The 22,880-nt window shown below is 36.6% G+C and overlaps 1 protein-coding gene across 5 annotated transcripts in view; it reads right to left on the bottom strand.

Moving 5' to 3' along the window:
* The window catches only part of LOC113638814 (latent-transforming growth factor beta-binding protein 4-like), a 56,617-nt gene that overhangs the window by 32,027 nt on the left and 1,710 nt on the right, over positions 1 to 22,880 (bottom strand). For all 5 annotated transcript variants that reach the window (XM_047822432.1, XM_027140272.2, XM_047822431.1 and 2 more), the window contains exons 2-5: positions 15,882 to 16,112; positions 13,114 to 13,391; positions 12,489 to 12,591; positions 3,476 to 3,544 (exon numbers count right to left, since the gene is read on the bottom strand). In XM_047822432.1, the coding sequence (XP_047678388.1) occupies positions 3,476 to 3,544; positions 12,489 to 12,591; positions 13,114 to 13,391; positions 15,882 to 16,112 (681 nt within the window). The remainder of the gene's footprint in view (positions 1 to 3,475; positions 3,545 to 12,488; positions 12,592 to 13,113; positions 13,392 to 15,881; positions 16,113 to 22,880) is intronic.

Raw genomic sequence — 22,880 nt, 5'->3', positions numbered from 1 at the left:
ATTATTGTTCTTGAATTTTATTGGTTTCTATCACATTGATAATGATATATGATGTATCTTGGTTTAATTATTTGCATTAAATGTAGACATTTTGATACCCACTTTAGGCTAAGATACAATGACATATATGCTTATTTGAATTGTCATGATACAACAATACAATACTATAATTTTGGTGATCAATGAAGGCAATATAACTGAGCTATGACAGTGCGACTGTGTCACATTTACTCTATGTAGATCTGTGGGTATTGAACCGATTCATTGGTAAACTATTGTACGATGTAAACTGACAAAAGAATAGGCCTCCAAAGAACACTCAATTTATGAAAAGATGACTGGAAATGTACATAGTATATTCAGAGCACTACCCCATTCTGGGCGAATGTATACACACCAACATAAGACTGATTTAATCCATATGCTGTTGCTTGGCATTCATCCATGAAAAATCTCAGTAAACTCTCACAGCACATTTGTAATCTTTATTTGTAGTATGCAACACAAACTGACCCTTCCAAAATGGTAGTACAATCCCTTAATCTAGCATGATCTAATTAAATCTCCTGCCATCATTGTGTGCACAATTGAAAACACTGTATAAAGAGAAATACTTGTATACCTTCTCATTTATGCAGTTATCCAAAAATCCAATCATCTAGTGGATTCAGTGGATGTTCACAGCAAGCATCAGAATGGGAGAAAATTGATCACTTGTTGATGAGAGCGATCAGACCAAAATGAACAAACTGCAAGTCTATAGTAACTCATACAAGCATTTTTACAACTATAAAAGCATCAGAATGCACACAATATTGGGTGGATGAAAATAGCAAACGTTTCCCTCCCGGCAGCCAATAACAAGAATCAGAGGCCACAATGGACAAAGGCCAAAACTGAACAGACTTTTTTTTTTCTATTTTTCTGTCCCAGTTTGGGTGTGCCCATGATAGCCATCAAGGGTTTGTTACTATAGCCTTATAATTAGCTCAGACTAGGCTGTTCATTCTCCCCTGATATTTCTCATCAACAGAGTGTATTCAGCCTGCAGATCCTCTGCACACAGGATGTTTCTGTTTTTTTGCACCAAAGTCTGTTGTGTATCAAAGTCCCAGATTAGCAGTTTCTAAAATACTCAAACAAGACCATCTAGTAAAAAAATATACCATGCCACAAACAAAGTAACCAAAGTAGGCAAATAATGTTTGCTGTGAACATTAAATAAGCTCTTTACTTGTACTTGCATGATTATATGGATTGTGCTACTACCACATGATTGACTGCTTATATGCATTAGTGTGCAAGTGTACAGGTGTTTCTATTTAAGTGGACAGCAAATGTATATTGGTATTTGAGTCTATATTGTTAACAGAGTGCAAAGTTTCACAAAATATTATAATGTTTAAAATATATTAACATTATGGGACAAATAAAAAAAGTTCTCTCTCAATAACATGAGTTTTATGTTTTGCAATAAATACTTCACATTAAATTTATTCGTTTTACTTTTATAACATGAACTAATCTTTTATGGTTATGTAATAACACAGTTGAGATTCAGGATGGACATGGACACACTCTCTCTCTCTCACACACACACACACACACACACACACACACACACACACACACACACACACACACACACACACACACACACACACACACACACACACATACACACACACACACACACACACACAGACAAGGTTTCTTATTTGTATCTTAGCTGGGAATAAACTGTTCTCCGAAGCAGAGTGAGTCATAGACAGTTTGTCTCCAGCTGAGAGATAAGTCACAACCCCCAACATCCCCACCCCTCAAACCACACACACACCCACACCCACACCCACACACACACACACACACACACACACACACACACACACACACACACACACTGGTCTTAATACTGGGCTATGTGACATCACATATCTGATTGGCAGATTTGCAAGGAACATCACTCACAGATAATTAACCCACCCACAATGTTTCATGCACTGGATAAGTAAAGACAGAGCAGTGCACAGTTGACAAATTACCAGTAGGTCAGTCCACACTGCTTACAACTAAATTTTCTTGAAGAGGACAAAACTGTAAGCACTGAAGAAAAGGATTGGAGAAAACTGGTCTAGCAAACTACCTGAATATTTTTAAAGCAGACTCGTTAAAAGGATCCCTTGCAGATAGTAGATTAGTAGTTTTATTTTCTTATTTCTTTATTATGCTATGCTATCATAATATGATGGTACTTATGACTGCCATTCACTTAAGTTAACCCAGCAATCCATGTGTAAGAGATGAGAAATTCTAAAATCTGATTGAATGAGCTAAGTTCAAAGTAAAAAGGACCAGTGCTGATACCCCTATACTGTCTCATTTAATAACCAGAACTAACTGCTGTATAATTTATCAATATAATGAGATATATATCATATCTCATCAACAATATCATATTAATATAAAAATAAGACAAAGTAGAAAAGAAGAACAAAGTTGTATAGCACATATAGGCACTGTATAGTAGCTCTATGCTAGCTGTGTATCTACACAGTATAGTAGATGCATACTGCTAAAGAGTAGCACTGTAGTAGCTACAGTATATAGTAGCTGTATTTTTTCTTTACAGTACAACAAAATTCTTCTCTTTGCATAGCCGATAGTAGGTATAACAACGTTGCTATGAGCATGATGTTGCTTTCATATAACAGCATTATAAACAATATTAAACTGATATATTTGACACAATATTGCCGAATGATGTCAGAAATATAGGATGGATAGAAAGGAGATGGGGAAATTTCTTCATGTTCATCTGTACATAATGAGCTTTTATATTTTAAGTCAGAAGATACTGTACAGTATATACCTGAGGTATCGTTTGTTATATTTTTTGAGGATATAATTAACTCCGCTGTAGTGGTGATCCCAGACAAGCAAAATGGTAAACCCAGTGAACCCTACCAGTTACACTAAATATAAGAACTCTTTGAACCCTAACTGTTGTAAAATACATGATGTTTGCACACCTGTGACTACATCACAATAATCAATGTCTGTGTTTTTGCACTGAAGCTTTACACTTTGCCATTGCTGTCTCTCCATATAATACAACACTTGTCTGTTATGTTGTTGAACCAAAGGTTGCCATTTATATATTACACTGCACAGCCACTCATAGACTTCTATTTTAGCACAGTAAGGTGGTTTTAGACATGTTACAGACACACACACACACACACACACAGACACACAGACACACACACACACACACACACACACACACACACACACACACACACACACACACACACACACACACACACACTGTTCTGGCTTTTGGAATTTTTTCATTAAGTTGTAGTACAATTCAACTACTAATAATATTGTAATAATTTAACACACATACATACATACACATACATACACATACACAAAAAGACACTTCCTGTTATAAATATCAAATTGTACATACCCACACACTGTGTACCATTAACCCTTTCAAAGCCTTTCGGACAGCTTTTCTCTCCATTTGTGCCACTTCCTGTAAAGAAAACAAACATTTACTGTCATCTCTTGCTTATATATATAGGCCTAGATTGTATTTTCTCTGCTTCATTTCAGTAGTGTTGTCCTAGGGATTACCCATAAGAATGTGGTCTGACAGCTGTGAATGCAAATCTCATAGTTTTCTTTTTTCTTCACTCAAAACATATTAACAAAAAAAAAACACAGCAAGAGTAATTCATAAAAGTAATTCAAACACACACCCACACACACACACACACACACACACACACACACACACACACACACACACACACACACACACACACACACACACACACACACACACACACACACACACACACACAGAGACACATAGACACACAGACACAGACACATAGACACATAGACACACACACACATAGACACACAGTCAACATTGACAACAGAGAGCATTTTTTTAAGAGCTCGGCATGAGTCAAAGTTGTTGTATTGCTATTTTTTTAAATACCAAAGTTCAGAGGTTTTCCATTATCAATCTCCATATTTCCATGTTTATATTATAGTTAGTTAGCATGAATTGGTGAATCATATTAGTAAAGTGTGATGGTGTCTTTGATTATTCTTGTTAATGTCAGACTAGTTTTCAATTTAAATTTATGTGTATAACGCTTTTAACATTGTTTCAAAGCAGCTTCACAGAACATAAGAAACATAATACAAAAAAGTTTAACTTTTGGCTTTAGTATCTTCATATAATGATAATATCAATTTTATATTTAAATATATGCTTTTCCCAGGTTTAAAAACAAGAGCTGATGAACACGCTTCTTTTCAGAGATCAAAGACATTTCATGCTGGTTTAATGAAGAAGATGCCAAGAAGAGATGTCTTCCTCTCTGATCATTTCTCTAAGGGTTTCAGATTAATCTTCTATTTCCTCTCACATGCTGCTTTATAAAAATCATCCAACATACTATTGGAAATCTCAGATCTTAATACTTAGTCACTACATAAACATGCTGAAGTTGTTTTTTATTGTGAACTGTGACCATGCGACTAGTGTTTCTGCCTAGATTTCCGCTTTATGGCTTGCAGTCAACATTATAATCTGTGTCACATTGCAGGATCCCTTTAGTTACCTCCTAATTCAGGCTAAGGCGGGTCAATATGGTTTATTCTGTTATGAACAATATCATGTTTTCATGTAGCTACACATATTAGCTGTCTGATGTAAGCAGCCTCAGGCTGGGGGTTCTAGGAGAACAAAGACATTGTTTTTTTTTCCTCCAACACACTTGAAAATGAAATTAAATGTCTAAAAAATAGCGTTGGGAGCTTATATTCATTCATTCATTCATTCATTCATTCATTCATTACCCCTTATCCGAACTTCTCGGGTCACGGGGAGCCTGTGCCTATCTCAGGTGTCATCGGGCATCAAGGCAGGATACACCCTGGACGGAGTGCCAACCCATCGCAGGGCACACACACACTCATTCACTCACACACTCACACACTATGGACAATTTTCCAGAGATGCCAATCAACCTACCATGCATGTCTTTGGACCGGGAGAGGAAACCGGAATACCCGAGAAAACCCCCGAGGCACGGGGAGAAGATGCAAACTCCACACACACAAGGTGGAGGCGGGAATCGAACCCCCAACCCTAGAGGTGTGAGGCGAACGTGCTAACCACTAAGCCACCGTGCCCCCCTAGCTTATATTCATATATACCACAATTCAAGAGTAACAATTTATTTCATACTCATTCATTTATGGGCTTGCAATGTGTTCAACATACTATGAGCTGATCTACACCAGTCAGCCATAACATTAAAATCACCAGCCTAATACTATGTAGGTCTCCCTTGTGTCACCAACCATACACAGCAATACACATCAGCTGTGATGCACTGTTCTGACACATTGCTTTTATAGCCAGCATTAATGTTTTTTCCATTAATCTGAAAAAACTCTATTGGATCAGACAAGACAGACTAACATTTGCTCCCTATATGAATTAGTGAGTCTTGGTTGCCCAAGACACTATTGTTGGATCACTGGTTGTTCTTCCTTGGACTACTTCTAGTATGTACTAACCACTGCATATTGGGAATACCCAACAAGACCTGGTGTTTTGAAGATTCTCTGACCCTCAGATCCTTACAATTGACCGTTTTTCCTGCTTCCAACAAATTTGAGAACTGACTGTTCACTTAGATACTAATATACCCCAATTCTTGACAGGTTCCATTGTGACAAGATAACCAATGCTATTCACTTCACCTGTCAAAGGTTTTCATATCAGGGCTGATTGGTGTATGTCCACTACTGTCCACTAATCTGTTGCCAGTGGAAATAGTAATAAAAAAAAGGTTTTTCATTTGAGTGATATGAATGAGCTCAAATAGTATTTTCTCATTTCCTCTGTATTCCCAGATGTGGTTCCTCATTCTGTATCTGCAGTTCATTTAGTATTGTGCTGCTGGAACACCGCATTTTCCATGACAACATCAATAATGCAGCATTCATTCATTCATTTATCCATGTATTAATTACTGTCCATTAAGTGTTTCTATGAAGTGTAAACATTATACAATAATTATTCTGTGTACACAGAACTGAAACTTTATAAGACATTGTTGTTAAGCTAAAACCTTTCAGATATTCTATCTGAGTATAAAATAGAACTTAATTGGTTTAGATTGCAGTGCATATTTTGAACGATAATAAAGCTGCACTGAATCCCAAAAGCAGAACATCTTGCTCAGAATTAAAAGCCGTGCTAAATATTTTTCCAGGTTTTCATGTTCTCAGCGGGTCTGTGTATTAGTCAGACATCCCTTGGGTCAGATTTCATAACACATGATGTTCTTGCTTAATCATGCTGGCCCAGCCTGAATATTGTGCAAAGGAGATTTATGCAACTACGTATTTAACATGATCAACTTTGACAGAACGCTTCTGTAGTTGTTTCTTCTGATCAGTGGTGTGCTACAATAAAGCTGTAACATTCTTCTTAAAACTGCCCCTTTTGTCCTAGTGTTGATTAATACTGTATAAACATCTTGATGGAAACTATTTCAAAAGTTTTAAAAAGTTATTTCCATGCTCAGGGATCCTTATGATTACAAGTGTGGATTTTACTTTTTAAAAAATATTTATAACTTTCATTAGAAAAATTGACAAATATTCTTTGTACTGTAGTGAAGTTCAGCTTGGGTTACTGCTGGTTTTGCTCCTCTGCTTGGTTTGTTTGTTTTACCAAGTGTGTTTAGTTTCAGATCATGACATGTCTCCACCCCTGTATTGTCACTGGTTGTTACCCTTGTGTGTCTTGATTAGTCTCACCTGTTTTCAGACTTCTTCCTGATTTGTGTATACTTAAACCATTGTGTGTTTCATATCCACTGCAAAGGATTTGCACAGTGTCCTTGTGTACTGTCATTACAGGGCCATTTTTGTTGTAGTCTTTACCCTGGATTTTGATCATCTACAGTATTCTCATTTTCTGTTTTTCAGTCTGCCTGCCTCTGGAATCCTGTGTGCTAATTGCCTGGTCATTGCCTTTTTTTTTTTGCTTTCGAATGGTTTGCTATAGTCATTAATGTGCCTTACCTGAACTTGCATCCTTTTCATACTTTGTTATTTATCCAGATGCAAGTCCCAAATTATTTATTAAACAATTCCTCCATTCATCATGTAAATCTTTAGACATTCTGTTCTGATGCTTGATGGTTTTTTTTCAAGCATCAGTGTTGACAACATATGGGATGACAATTTCAGCATAAACATTGTCATGCCTTGTCAACATTAGTCATGAGCCAGACTACACTACAGTACCTGTACCTATCACCAGATCAGAAACAGGATCACATGCATAACCAGGAAGTAAACAATGAATACATCACTTAAGGACTAATGACACCTGAGGATTTTTGACCTGATTTTCATCTTGCTTTTTCTGTTGCTGAGAACATGGAGCAGCAGGTTAATGGGATACATTATTCCATCACCAACAAACAGCGCCTTAATGTGGAGAAACAGCAAATACTGTACAAATAGATGCCATTCCAACATGCACAATAAACTCAATAATCCTGTTCTGTGTTAGTGCTTACCTCACCTAATCTAACCATTCACTTTGTGCAAGTACAATAGTGACATGTCAAACTGTTAACACGTCAAACAGTAATGTAGAGCTCTGGACTGGGCTTCTGCAGTCAGATAAAACTGAGGTAAGGTGATGCAGTCCTATGACCAATTTTAAAAACTGTTATACAGTGTTTTCTATCCTCCTGATGATGGAAGAGAGATTGGAGGATAAAGGACAGCAGGTGAGTATGCACCAGAATTCTGAACCTTTGTAGCAGAGGGAACAAACTAGTGGTGATACATCATTCAGACATCCTTTTGCCTTTCAGTACATATCGCCACCAGAGCTGCAGGGAACCTTTTTGAGGACAGGACATTGTAAACCCTGCAAGTAAACCCGGCAACCACTGCAAGAACCGATAAATCCATAGATGGCATCTATGGCACTCATCATCAACCAAACTGTTATTGTCCAGCTCAAAGCCAGTGCCTTCAACAATGTGACAACCATATTGTTATTGGCTAAATCCAACAAATATCACTGATTGCAATCAAAAAAGGGAAAATAACTCATATCTACTTGTTAGAGAGAGATAATAATATAGTCTTTGTGAATTTCATAAAATTTGTATAAAACTGATCCTCAATATAGCTTCCACCTTCCCAGAGAGTCCATATTCAACCCAACAATCCCCAAAAATTCTTGGCTGTTGTTCCAATTTTAAGAATATTTAGCAATACAAAGACATGCACCCTTCCTCCTCATAGGCCCTCTTCCTGCACTGTAGAGCACTTTCCTAACACAACACACCTAAATATTGTATATATTCTCTTTCTTAATCTGTGCACCAAACAGTGAAATATAGCGTCTATAAAAAGGATTGGCATTGATACACTGATTACCATAGTAGCATTATTGTTATCCCTATACTGACGTCCCTATAGTCCTTGAATAGCTAAAGCATCTAAGCAGATTCAGCAATCTGCATCTTCTCAGCATAAGAGAAGATGACAAGTGGAAATTTGTTTTCAGTTCTGGCCATTTTGAAAATGTGGTTATGCTGTTTTAGGCCTTCGTCAGCAATTTTGCTTCCAGTTCAAAAGAATTGTCTCTATATTGCTAGTGTTACACTGGCCTCTCTTCTATATGGTGGCTCCAAGAGACCCATCTGGGACAGGCAAACTGATCAAGCCTTTAAAGCACTCAAGAAGGATAGATAGATCCTGAATCCTATATTTCCTTAACAAGATGTAACTGTTTATAAAATAACTGTGTGCTCATATGATGATCCTGATGTAGAATATATTAAGAAGCAATTCAGGCCCTTTTTTCTCCAGATAAGAAAAGAGCACATGAAAGCCCCATGGCCAATAAATCCCTAAGCAGATGCACTTTCACATACAGGGGATGGACAAAATACCGTGAACTACCATTGTTATACTGTATGGGTAAATATTATTTTTGTAAGCTGCTGTAAAAAAAAGTAATGAATTTATTATCACTTATTTATTTTTCATCACTATATATTGTCTAGGTTGCATGCCAGAAAAAAAAACAAGTGAGCAGCAGTGGTTAGTTTAAGACAAACTTAAAAAATGCAGGAAAACTGGTGTCATGATCATAAAACCTGGACAGCTGAAGACTGAATACAATTGATGTGATCTGATGAATCATCATTTACATTATTCCCAATAGCAGGTTGAGTTTATGTATGGAGAACCCCCAAGGAAGCACATAACTTGGAATGTCTGGTTCTAGCTGTCAAACATGGGGATCTGTGATGATCTGTGATGATTTGGGTGACCATATCTTGGAATTCTTTTGGCTCCATCATTAGCCTACATACAGTAGTCAAGTTACTGGCAGTACTTATTTGTGAATTCTTAGTGATTAGCTGCATCCAGTGGTCCAAATGTTGTTATTTTTCAAGAAGATAATGCACCCATACACACAGCCAAAGTAATGCAGTCTTGGCTTGAGGAGCACCAGTATGAACTTCAACGGCCCTGGCCAGCTCAATCACCTGACTTAAATATCACCAAAACAATGTGGGATTGGTGAAATTTTATAAATGGTACAGAATTCCACTAGGAGATATTCAGAAGTTGCATGAATCTATTCCAAGAAGGTTGGAAGTTGTATTAATACAAATGGTGGTCCAACATCTTATTAATATAGATATTATGCATTTCATCTGTGTTCACATTATTTTGTTCAACCCTTGTATATATCCTGCCAGTCCTAAATCAGATCCTTCCTCCCTGAATGAAAGCATGCAAACTATCGAAACACAACGCTCGCCAGACAAGAAAAAAGTACCTTATGATTTTCATACCAATCTTTGTCTCTTCGTAAATAGAAACTGGTCATCCAGGACTGACTATGGCTCTCTAACTGGTCAAAACTATTTAATAGTTCATATCCATACTAATTGACATTCATCATTTTTTTAAACTGTGTTTAATTTTACACTTAAACTAGTCTGACTTGCAGTTATCATCCATTATCAAATGGCCAGGTTTAAAGAGCTAATCAAGCTAACTGGGCTGAATACTGAATACTAGAATGCACTGGAATCCATCTGTTTATAGGTGATGACAGCCAATTACAATCATAACTGTGTGATGTCATTGCAATAGATCCTCTAGTATCAGATAGCCTATCAGGAGACTTGGCTAGTACTCTCTAGCTACAACCTACAGTAGCAGATGGAACATATGAAGCCCCAGACAGAACATGCAAGTGCAAGTGACATTTAAGTAGCTGGTTAGGTTAACTAATATTAATGAACTACTCTGTGGTGTAATTTAAGCCATTCTCTGAAATATGTGTATGCTTGTTGGTAATGAAAATAAAACTTAAGCCGCTATTATGTTGACCCAGTTGACTTTAGTAATTGGAATTTAAGTTTATCAGTAAAAGCTGACACTTTTAATTTCTTACCAACTCTCGATTAAAAAAAAAAAACAGTCAGGGTATTGTTCAGTGTCTCTTTAGCTGAAATAAAATGAATAATTACGTACATACTTTTATTTATATGTGCATTTAAGTCCAGCAAGGCCTTACATATATATTAATTCAAAGTAACTGCTTTATTCTTGTATGGTTTTAAGATGGGAATTCACCTCTTCTCATCTCATGGCACCATTAACATGTGGGTGCAAGTTAATGTAGCTAATTTAGGGAGGTTGGAAGAAACCAGGCAACCTGGAGGAATCCAAAACAGAAGGATAACATTCAAATCTCTGCATAGACAGGATCCCAAGCTGAATCAAGCTGGGAACCATGGAGCTGTGAGGTAGTATTGTTTATTGCATATGCACAACCATGATATCTGCCTATATATGTATATAACAACACAGGCATCAACATTTAAATAGATGCATTTCGTTATTTGTGCATGTGTAGGCCTGGAGCATACTTATGAAATATCAGTAGCATCACAGGGTCTATTTGTCTCATATTTCCCAAACTGGGGAAAAACAGTTTTTCAGACATGCAGGCTAGCCTTCAATCTTAAAAAAACATACTGTCTCAAGGAACCAGATTATTTGCAAATGCCACAGCGCTACCAAGGTTGTCTGTCATGCTGTAAAATCGAGACACCGCACCCAGTGCTAGTGGCTGCTACTCAGACTTTTACTCAATGACATAATCCACAGCCCTTCTCAATCTAAATAGACTTAACACTAGCATAGTGATGGTCTTGTGTGTTTCTGGAGAGAGGCTGTACATGATTTAGCTGAGGTCATTTGACAGAACTAGCAAATAAACACAAAAAGCCCATTCTTGTTCCACAACCGAGGACTAGATGGTGAAGAAAACTATGTTCAATAGGCACAAATTTATGTTAGCAGGACTTATGCATTACAGGGAACATTTAAGCTTTTATGTGTATATATCTAGAACAGTAATGACTGTGGACATTGTTCTGAAAGTGTTTTGTGACGCTAATACCAAACCTAATAAAATAAGTTAAATTAAATGTTTATGGTGGGATAAATATTGCAGTCATATACAAATAAGAACTGCTTATTTGTGGGATGAGAAGAAATTGCTCTGTTTATATGTGTGTGCGTGCGTGTGTGTGTGTGTGTGTGTGTGTGTGTGTGTGTGTGTGTGTGTGTGTGTGTGTGTGTGTGTGTGTGTGTGTGTGTGTGTGTGTGTGTGTGTGCAGGGCTCTCAAGTTTTGAAGACAGGCAAGCGTGACATCTCCAACACCCCAGCCACCCACCCACCCCACCACAAAAAAAAGAGATAAATAAATAATGGGGGTAATTGTTGTGTTTGGTAAGGATCGCTGACCGCAATTTTACCAAATACAAAGTATTGGTTGAATTTCCATTTATTAATTTGTGTGGGTGTGCGAGTGCGTGTGTGTGTGTGAGTGAGAGAGAGAGAGAGAGAGAGAGAGAGAGAGAGAGAGAGAGAGAGAGAGAGAGAGAGGCCTTTTTGGACTCCTTTATCATTTGGAATGTTGCTCCCATTTAAAACAGTTCGGCTCAAGCCCAGCCATTTTTAGGGTCATGATTGTTTCGTGTTGAGGTTTTGTTCAAACCGACCATCGAAAATACCCTCGCTAATGAATGTTTTTTTCATTGGTTGTTGCATTAAATATTACCCAGATAGTGCTATTTTCTGATTGGCTATTGTGTTGCCTCTTTTTTTTTGATTGGCTGATAAGTGTCAGGCTTGACTAAGTGGTGCGGACTGATTCATTTTGGGCGCTGCGGCATATTAAATATATGATAAATAGTCCAAAAGTTCTTCTGCTTGAGAAATACGATGTGTGGCGGGAGAGTGTGACAAAAGACCCAAATGAGTGACTGTCACTCTCAATGCGTGACACTTGACAGCCCTGTGCGTGTCCTAGGCTTACCTGATATTGGAGGGCAGAGTGTACACTCTTTTATTCCCCATGCTAAACCATCTCCCCTGCAGCACGTTTCCTGACTGCGGAGCCCAGGCAGGGGAGAACTACACTGTGGAAGACAAACAGAAGGCTCATTAGTGATAATCTGAATTGTGTTTCAGTGGTGAAAAATATAGCCAGTCATGTCATGTTGTACATCGAGGTACACTAGGCTTACATTACATAGCAGCACAGGGTATGAGATGTTGGTACTGGAGCAATTTTAATAAGTATAAGAAAATTAGCACAGTATTAGATGGATACCAATATCTGTACTGATGCATCACTACAGTTCATTTGTAAGCACTGCTGCATCAGTTCAATCCTAAACCACATACTACTGTAGTAAACAGTGTGTCATGTACAATGTCATGTTCTGTGCAGTGGATTATTTTTTATGAAGTTATAACCTAAACTTCATAGTGCTTACTAAAGCATAATCCATAGTAGGGTAGTGCAAATGGTGTATTTTGTCATACTCTTATAGGAACGGCTTGAAGCCACTGTTTCTAATTGTTTTCCTACTGCAGCCATTCAGTCATCATTTTCACTGGTCAAAAGATTGTCAGATTGTTAGATGTGTGTTTCTCACCTGTCCATTGCGGACTTCTCTAAAGCAATATTTAAATCCAGAAGCCTCTGTGTAGATAGAATCTCCCCTGAAAGTTTGGGCCTGGACAAGAGCACGTGGAGCTTCTGCTCTGTCTGCCAGAAATGTGCTGCTATGTTCAATGCTGCCATGGGAACCTGAGAGGCTTGATGATCGTGCCACCGTCTCCGAGCTGGAACTTGAAGTGACTTTCATCACCTGGTGGATCTTCACCGTTACATCAGGAGGATGATGCACTCGAACAGTCACCAGAGGAGACCCTGAATACACACACACACACACACACACACACACACACACACACACACACACACACACACACACACACACACACACACACCTTCAGTAAATCTCTGTTGTTGTTTTTTTTTTTTGTTTTTTGTTTTTGTGCTATTTTATATTTCTTGATTGTACTTTCATTCCATTTCTTCCTTTGCATCATTCAGTGGACTTGCTAAGCCTGTTCTAAGCCATTTTATTATTATTATTATTATTATTATTATTATTATTATTATTGTTGTTGTTGTTGTTGTTGTTGTTGTTGTTGTTGTTTTTGTTAATAATAATTTTCTGTAGCACCATAAAGCTGAAATAAATATCAAAACAAAAAGAAAGAAAGAAAGAAAGAAAGAAAGAAAGAAAGAAAGAATTAATGTGAAGCATTGTTTCGTACAGTATGCTACTTTAGCACATTACTATGCCAGTCCTAATAATCATCATGTAGTAAAAAAAGAAAATCCAGCTAGACAATTTGAAGTCCAAAGGTCATATTTGTTTACATCCATTCCCTGAGGAGTGAAGAGAAGAACATAATCTAAGATTCATTTTAAAACACCAGACTTAATAAACAGCATAATAGTTACAGCCCACACCACTATTAGCTATTATTAGTTACTATTTTCATTTTTAAACAGTTGTTTATTACCAGAGAAGGCTAGCAGTCACACTAATAACAGTTATTTATTAAACGTTCATGACTTTTAAAAATACATTTTCATCCCTACTACTGTATACATGCATCCATTGAATAAAATGCTTAATTAAATAAACTGTTTAACAAAAAGCTGTTTCTAAGACCAAACAGCCTATGAGATCCACTGTGCTCCTCAGAGTATATCCATGAGCCAAATGTGTGAAAATAATTCAGTTGTGCAAGATTTCAGTGTAAACAACACAGAGTCATGGACAGAGCAAGAAAGCCCTGAGCATAGGAAGTATTTTAGGGGCTCCAGTTCCACCAATATGGTTTATATTGAGAATTATTGCTCTAAAAAGTTAATGGGATGACCTTGGGCAAGAGAACATAGCACTGCTAAGTAGTGAGCATTAGGAGAAGGTAAAACAAGAGATCAAAATGTAATATAATCATTGCCTGTTCTCTTTACCCATATGGAGTTTGTTATGAGTATGCAAGTAAGGGGGGTTCTTTATAGCCCAGTTATGAAACAGAGTTATTTAAATGGATAGCAGTGAATAAATGATAAACTGTCACTTCCAAAAAATCTGACTACACAAAGTCGTGTGCTACTACGATTTCCGCAGTTTAACAAATTTCATATATCAAAATTTACAGAAATATACGCAAATTCAGTGTAAATAGTGAAGTCTTTTCACTAATTTACACTTAGAAAAGAGGGGTTTTATTTTCTAAAAGCAGCATGGATAGTGATAAATGAGTGTCCTGGAGAGAAATGTTAAAAATGTTTGAATGTTTAAGACTGTATTAAAAGGCTCTTGAGTGGTGCAACAGAAAAGTGTTTACCCTATCGTCATGAGATTGCAAGACCGGGACTCCTTGCCAAACATTACTCATTATGTGTAGGAGTGTATCATTTACTATTTGAATCTGGAATAAATGACAGTTGTGATAGTGTTACGAAATCTCTAATATTAACCGATCTCCTGTTAGTCCCACCCCTTCTCACCTCTAATATATAATGTGTAGTGCATTGTAATATGTTTAATATTACACTGTGTGCACATTGCATCTTTTCCACATTGCATCTTTTACACATGTAAATTGATCTTATTTTCTGTTTCGTAACTACTGTATATAAATGGTTCTGCAATTTCTGGAGCTCGCTCCCAAGAATTTCACTCATCATGGCACATGTGCTGTGGTGATGTGACAATAAAGGTGATTTGACTTGACTTGACTTGACTTAATGGTAGTAATAACTCGTCTGATATTCATGTTCCTGCTTGACATATATGGCATACAATCACACACATTTACATAACAATTCACACTATGGACAATTACAGATAACAATCCTCCAGTTAAAAAGAAAGTCTATACAGTATGTTCTCCCTATGGTTCACATTTCTTTTTAACTGCTGTATGTTACATTAATGTATTCAGTAACAATTAATTGTCAATCTGTTTTTTAGTGAAATACGTAACACTATGTGAACTTCTACACTGTAAACTGAATGTAAAATTTTCTAGTTCTACATCCTAAATAAAATAGTTGAGAATGCAGCTTTGTCTCAACCTTCATATTGTTACAATACAAGGAAATGTGAAGCTTGAAATAAGTAGAAATAATACCTAGAAATGAGTGTAATAATCTTATATCGGGTTTGTTTCGTTGACTTGTAATTGGTAAAGTACTATATCTATGTGCAAACTACCTACCATTTGTGAAAATATCCTGCATTTCACTGCATTTCCTTGACTATTGGCTGTTGTGCAAAAAAATTGTTTCCAACAGTTTTCCTTCAGTCCACATGCAATTAGTTCATCTTACCGTTGGTTTGGTTCTGCTGTCGACTCTGTAAGGGAAGGAGATATTCTGAACGCATCAGCCCCTGCCTGGCTGGAAAAGTACCACTTGGCGGAAGCTTCTCAATCTCGTTGGAAGTAGTGGAGGATGAAGACACAGGGATATGACAGAACTTTCCAGTAAAGTTGGCAGGACACAGACATCGATCTTTCTGAATGCACACACCTCCGTTTTTACACAACATGGGGCACAGAACTAGAAAGAAAGACAGCCGGAAAAACATAGATAAATATAATTGAATCAAAGTCATTCACATACTACACTGAGTAGACACTTTATTAGAATTACAGTATAAGACAAATAACGTTCTTAGACCATTGATGTCTGGACGATAAAACACAGTAATCGGTTGATTCTTGTGACTTCATTGTGGATGAGCTGTTCAAGGTCAACATTTTATGTTATTTAATGTTATATTTTATGTTTTCAGTGTTAATTAATGTACAGTATAAATAATTAATTAAATAGAAATGTATCCTGGCTCTTAAGTAAACTTTCATTTTATTTGTATAACTATAACAATAAAAAGGTTAATAATTAACATTGTCACAAAGCCTCTATGCAGAAATCCAAACATACATAATAAGCAAGCCAGAGGAGATATGGCCAGGAAAAACTTGAGGAAGGATCCAGATTGAATGATATTTTCTTCTGGACAGTGCAATTACACTGCAAAAAAAATTTCTAACATATGACAATATATGATTATTAAGCCTATTTCTATTTCACTACTGCAAAGTTTTAAATTTTTCCAATTATGAAGATAATTTTTCTTCTAGAAATTGATGCCTAAAATCAGCAAAATATTCTTCTAAAGAAACAAGAAAATTTAAAACCCAAAAAATAACTAAATATGTCTAGACATAGTATTATTATTAATTATTATTATTATTATTATTATTATTATTATTATTATTATTATTATTATTATTATTATTATTATTATTATTATTAATAATAATAATAATAATAATAATAATAATAATAACAATAATAACTATTATTGTTATTATTATTATTATTATTGCTGTTGTTGTTGTTGTTGTTATTATTATTATTTTTTGCTGCTTTCAGTTTTTCCAGTGTTGAAATGATGACTTTTCAATATTTATACTATATACAATTAAATCAAACAGTAGTAAGTGTGTTGAAAGGATGTTCATCATGCGCATTATAGACTCTATGTATACAGCAAGTCTGCAGTATTTATTAAATTGTGCATCAAACAATTGTGCAGTTAAATGCAATGTTGAGAATTCTAGAGTAAGAGTCATTCACATAAAGCCATCAAATCACCATATATGGTAAACGCTCCTCTTTAATAAGCTCAGTGACAAGGAGTGTGTCCAAACATCAAGCAGGTGAACTTCATCAACAGTTAAGTAGACATACTGCTGCATATAAGAATCAAAATGGCTTATACAGAATTTTTTTTAAGCGTTTTGTCTAATACATGTTATTGACAATAAGTCGGGTGGGAACATCACATAATCTGTTTACTTGTGATGATGCAAACCACTAAAGGCTACACACACACACCGTCAGGAGTCTTCTCAAGAACTTGATGAATTTTTTTGCAAATAAAACATTGGGCAGGGTTTGAAGAAAAAGGAGATCCACCCAAAAACTGAGTTTAACTTCGGATTAGTTTGTGTGTGTGTGTGTACAAAAGCATTTGAGGTGAACTCCCTCAGATCTGTCTCTGAGGAGATCATGCTTGGTCCTCCAAGTGTGTGTGTGAATATAAATATATATATGTGCATATTATTGTGTAGAATCCAAAAAAACTGCGATTTATCACACACAAACACCAGCGACACTCTCTATCTCGTGACATCATTATGATCTTATGCGGTTTATGTAACAAGGACCTGAATGTTTGCTGAGTCACATCAGTTGTGTGTGTGTGTGTGTGTGTGTGTGTGTGTGTGTGTGTGTGTGTGTGTGTGTGTGTGTGTGTGTGTGTGTGTGTGTGTGTGTGTGTGTGTGTGTGTGTGTTTATCTTCAGAGGGAGATGTGTCTGTTATTACTTTATATAGTGCACAGTTTATCAATCAATTGTGGATTAGATGGATTGGATTATTTGGGATTAAGTCAAATTCTTTCACAGAGCAATTTAAAATCAGAACAATCTTCTTTGTTCTCCTTATTTTACTTAGTTTAGGCTGAGTTTTTCCAAATTGTGACAGCAAAAACTAAAATATAAAACACCAACACTTCCTATCAAACATCAATCAGTCTTTACCACTGAAAAACAACATCCTTCTTTGTATTTAAGTGACTGTGAAAGTTGTAATATGTGGCAAATTCTGTTAGGATAAAAATGACAGAATAAAAATAAAAGTAATCAATCAAACAGACAAAAAACCCCACATGTTGTATACAAGTATAGTGTAAGCTCACAATAATGGCTGCTTTCAGTACACAAGCAGCTTGAACTATTTTGTAATAAGCAGCAACGGAATAGCAGTTCAAGCTTCCTGAAAATGTGATCGGGTTATGTTCAGTTCCATGTATGAAACTTGCATTGCTTTCAGTATTAGCCATTAATAATTGATTTCACTCTCTCTCAAAAAGTCTCAAATGTTTGTTTCAAAGAACATGATTAATCCAAATTAATGACATTTAGCAGATTCTTGCATCCAGGGTGACTTTCATTTTATTTCATTTTATGCAATTGAGGGTTGAGGGCCTTTCTCAGGGGCCCAGAAGTAGCAGATTTGGTGGAGCTGGGATTCAAACTCACAACCTTCTGATTAACCACTAGGCTAACACACTTTAAAATTAGGATATCTAATTATTTATCCTTATATCCTTATAACGTATCCTTAAAAACTCCCTAAAATGATATTAGGAGTTAGCCTTAAAAAAAAAAAAAAAAAAAAAAAAAAAAAAAGTTTGTAGAGTATTTGTAGAATATTAAGAATGTCAGAAATTCATGTGAATATTTCAAAGATTCTAATAAAGAAGTTGTCTTAGAAAAGAAATGAAAAAGAAAAGCAATAAACAAAAGCCTCAGACTTTTGGATCCCACTGTAGATAAATGTTTCATACAAAGAACATTATTTATTTTAGTTATAATTCATATTATTTTATGAAAGATGTTATTCTTAACTCATGGACCTAGACAAAAAACTGCCAGCATGTATAGAAGGGAAATTATTTTTAATCACATCATAATCATCTGGTGTCACTCTGATGAGGATGGGTTCTCTTTTAATAATAATAATAATAATAATAATAATAATAATAATAATAATAATAATAATAATAATAATAAATTTCATGGTGCCTTTCAGAACACCCAAGGTCACCTTACAAGCAATATACAGGTCACTGCATAAAACAAAACACATAAGCAAACAGCATATACATGTAAAGTGCATTTAAGTCTCAATAAAACATGTTATAAGAAAGCCTGTATAAAAAGATAAGACTTGACGCATTTTAAAAGTCAACAAGCACTCGCTATTGCGAACATCGAGGCGAAGAGAATTCCATAGGCGGGGGGGCAACATAGCTAAAAGATCTGGCACCCATAGTAGTAAGTTTAATCCGAGGTACCACAAGAGTAATTGAAGATGAAGATCTGAGTGCATGTGAAGGAGTGTAAACCTGGAGAAGTTGAGTAAGGTATTGTGGTGCAAGATTATGAAGTGCCTTATAAGTGAGTCTGGATCCTCTAGAGGTTTCTTCCTATTAACATTTCAGGGAGTTTTTCCTTGCCAATGTTATTTCACTCTTATTTATTAGGCATAAATAACAATTTTAAATGTAGAATTATTTTTTTTCCTGAATTTATATTATTTCTATCATTTTTGTTTTTATTTCAATTCTTAAAAAATGTTGCTTGCACCAAATGAAAAGTGAATTGTTCTGTAAGGACTGTTTTAATTGTGCTGTACTCAGTATAGGGACAATAACATAGTCTTGAACCTTTCATCTTTTTTCTACTTAGTTTTTTTTACTCTAACTGGCCTTATATTACATGTGCAATATCTCTCGCTGTATTACTTTTTGACTGCATAACCTATTTACAGTTTACTATTATTTTAACTTCCTTATAGCACATTAATAGCCTTGCATGGTCTTTTTTTTTGTGCTCAGTGTTTACAGTTGCTATTTCTTTTACTGTGTAAGAGCTACTCCACATGTTTTCACTGTGTCTGGGTCGGTGGTACAACTGTAGCACAAGAACTGTATTTTATATAGATGTTTAAAGCGCTCTTTACACATGATAATAAACCTGAAGCTGAAACTGAAGGTGAGATTTACACAGCACCCCACTGTGACTGATCAGCTGATTGGGTTACTGATTGATGCTCACAGCAGATTAGAGGGGGGGGGGGGAACTGCACTAGATTCAACAATGCAATGAAATAGAAGAAAAAAGACCATTAAACTTTTTTGTGATGTTACTGTAACCAAAGACCTGAAATGAGCAAGATTCATGCTGTACAGATGTTCTCTGTGTGTGTGTGTGTGTGTGTGTGTGTGTGTGTGTGTGTGTGTGTGTGTGTGTGTGTGTGTGTGTGTGTGTGTGTGTGTGTGTGTGTGTGTGTGTGTGTGTGTGAGAGAGAGAGAGAGAGAGAGAGCAAGTTTGGTGTGTAGGTTTTATCTCTTCTCGGCCTACTTGCAGCATGTGCTTTTAATTTAGCTGAAGACACCCCCTCCCATAGTTTTTCCTTCTTCGATTCAAGCATTAATACAGAGTGCACTCTGTGTGTGTGTGTGTGTGTGTGTGTGTGTGTGTGTGTGTGTGTGTGTGTGTGTGTGTGTGTGTGTGTGTGTGTGTGTGTGTGTGTGTGTGTGTGTGACAGAGAGACAAAAAGCATACGTAATGACCCCAAAATCAAAGATTGCTCATTTCATCCTGTCACATTTCTGTATCATTTGTGTGTGTGTGTGTGTGTGTGTGTGTGTGTGTGTGTGTGTGTGTGTGTGTGTGTGTGTGTTTGTGTGTGTGTGTTTGAGAAAATGTATCTTTTTAGGATACATAAACATTGATAGGAGGAAATTATGTCAGCAAGAACATATGGACATCTTTCTGGTTTGTTAGTGAAATGTTGACCCAATGCGTGTGTGTGTGTGTGTGTGTGTGTGTGTGTGTGTGTGTGTGTGTGTGTGTGTGTGTGTGTGTGTGTGTGTGTGTGTGTGCGTGCGTGCGTGTGTGTGTGTGTGTGTGTGTGTGTGTGTGTGTGTGTGTGTGTGTGTGTGTGTGTGTGTGTGTGTTTTCATAAGGGTCAAATCTTCATCACTACTGCATAAAGAGCAACCAGTGCAGAGTGCAAAGTTTCAAAGCACCATGCAGCCATGCAAAAGATTTGCAATTCACTGTATACTTTTCTAGCTCAGAAATGAGTTCAGCTGGAACACAGATGCTAAACTTCACCCTTTTTCCTCAAAGGCATACATACACTGTATGGCCAAAAGTGTTAGGCACCTAACCATCTAACGGAATGTCCCTATTTCAGATTTAGTCCCCCCTTTGCTGCTATAACTGCCTCCAGACTTCTGGAAAGCCTTTATGCAAGAGTTTGGAGCATGGCTGTGGGGATTTATGCACCTTCAGCTGCAAGAGTATTAATGAAGTCAGGTACTGATGTTGTAAGTGTGACGAGGCCTGGGGTACAGTCAGGGTTCCAGTTCATTTCAAACATGTTCAGTGGGGTTTGACGTCAGGACTCTCACTACAACCGTAGCTAAGCATGTATGCATGGACCTTGTTTTGTACCCAGGAGCATTGTCATGCTGGAAAAGATTTAGGCCTCTTAGGTCTAATGAAGAGATGCACATGCTACACAATTGTGTGCTTCCATCTTCATGGCAACAGTTTGGCAAAAACGGCCCACATATGGGTGTGATGTTCGGATCAGATTTATCAGATTTGATGTCTATAGTAAAAAAAAAAAAGGCTTACCTATTCAATGTTGATGCTGACAAATAATGATATCGTGATGAAAAGAACATGATTTATAGCATCTCGCCTTTATCCAAATCTAAGTACATTATTGAGAACTATTTTTGTTTCATCAGTCATCCAACAAAAATATAAGAACATCCATCATTCTTCACTTTTTGGAAGGCCAGTTGGCTGAGGAACAGAAATATATTCTGCAAAAGGGGTGTGTACTGAGTGCATAGGGTGTAACAGCTATTCTGAATAAGCTGTATAAAAGGCAAAGCAACATTAAAACAACTGTCAGTTTATCAGTTACATACAGTAAATACATCAATATTGATCGCATCCCATCTGCTGTAAGAAATTTGACAGCTCCAGGATTCTAGATTAAAGTATTAGTCAGGGACTAACAGAAAACACAAAGAACATTCTCTCTCGCGTGACCTCTCATGTTTGGCTTTATGTTCATTCCCTCAGGCCTGGTTTACATTTTGGCTGTTACAGCTAGATCCCACTTGTTCTCTTTTCACAATGTACACCATTTTAAACCATTGTGGCATACAGGAACAGCATCCCTATTAATCTGTTCTCCTGCATTGCTGCTAGTGTCATTGAGCTGCTTCCAAATATTACCCTATTATACTACCCTATTATATAGTAGATGCTATATGCCAAAAGATTTCTGAATGTAGTATTTAAAAAAACAGTAGGTGTGACGTTCCCTACTACTTTAGCTAAGACTCTGGAGCCAGTGTTTTAATGCACTATCCCATAAGGCAGCAGGACTGTTTGGTAAAAGCCATAAGTATTAAATGTTGTTCCTTGTTGTTAAAGCATACTTGGTGACCTGTTGAAGGTTACTACGAAGTTGTAGATCACATGACAATTCCAACATGGGGCATGTGGTAGCCTATTGGTTAAGGTGTTGGGCTACCAATCAGAAGGTTGCGAGTTCAATCGCAGGTCCACAAAGCTGCCACTGTTGGGCCCCTGAGCAAGGCCCTCAACCCTCAGTTGTATAAAAAATGATAATGTAAGTTGCTCTAGATAAGGGCATCTGA

The sequence above is a fragment of the Tachysurus fulvidraco genome, chromosome 13 (genome assembly GCF_022655615.1).
Source record: "Tachysurus fulvidraco isolate hzauxx_2018 chromosome 13, HZAU_PFXX_2.0, whole genome shotgun sequence".
In the NCBI taxonomy this organism is placed as follows: domain Eukaryota; kingdom Metazoa; phylum Chordata; class Actinopteri; order Siluriformes; family Bagridae; genus Tachysurus; species Tachysurus fulvidraco.
Note: the sequence above shows the minus strand (reverse complement) of the source record. Positions and strands in the feature narration are given on the sequence as shown.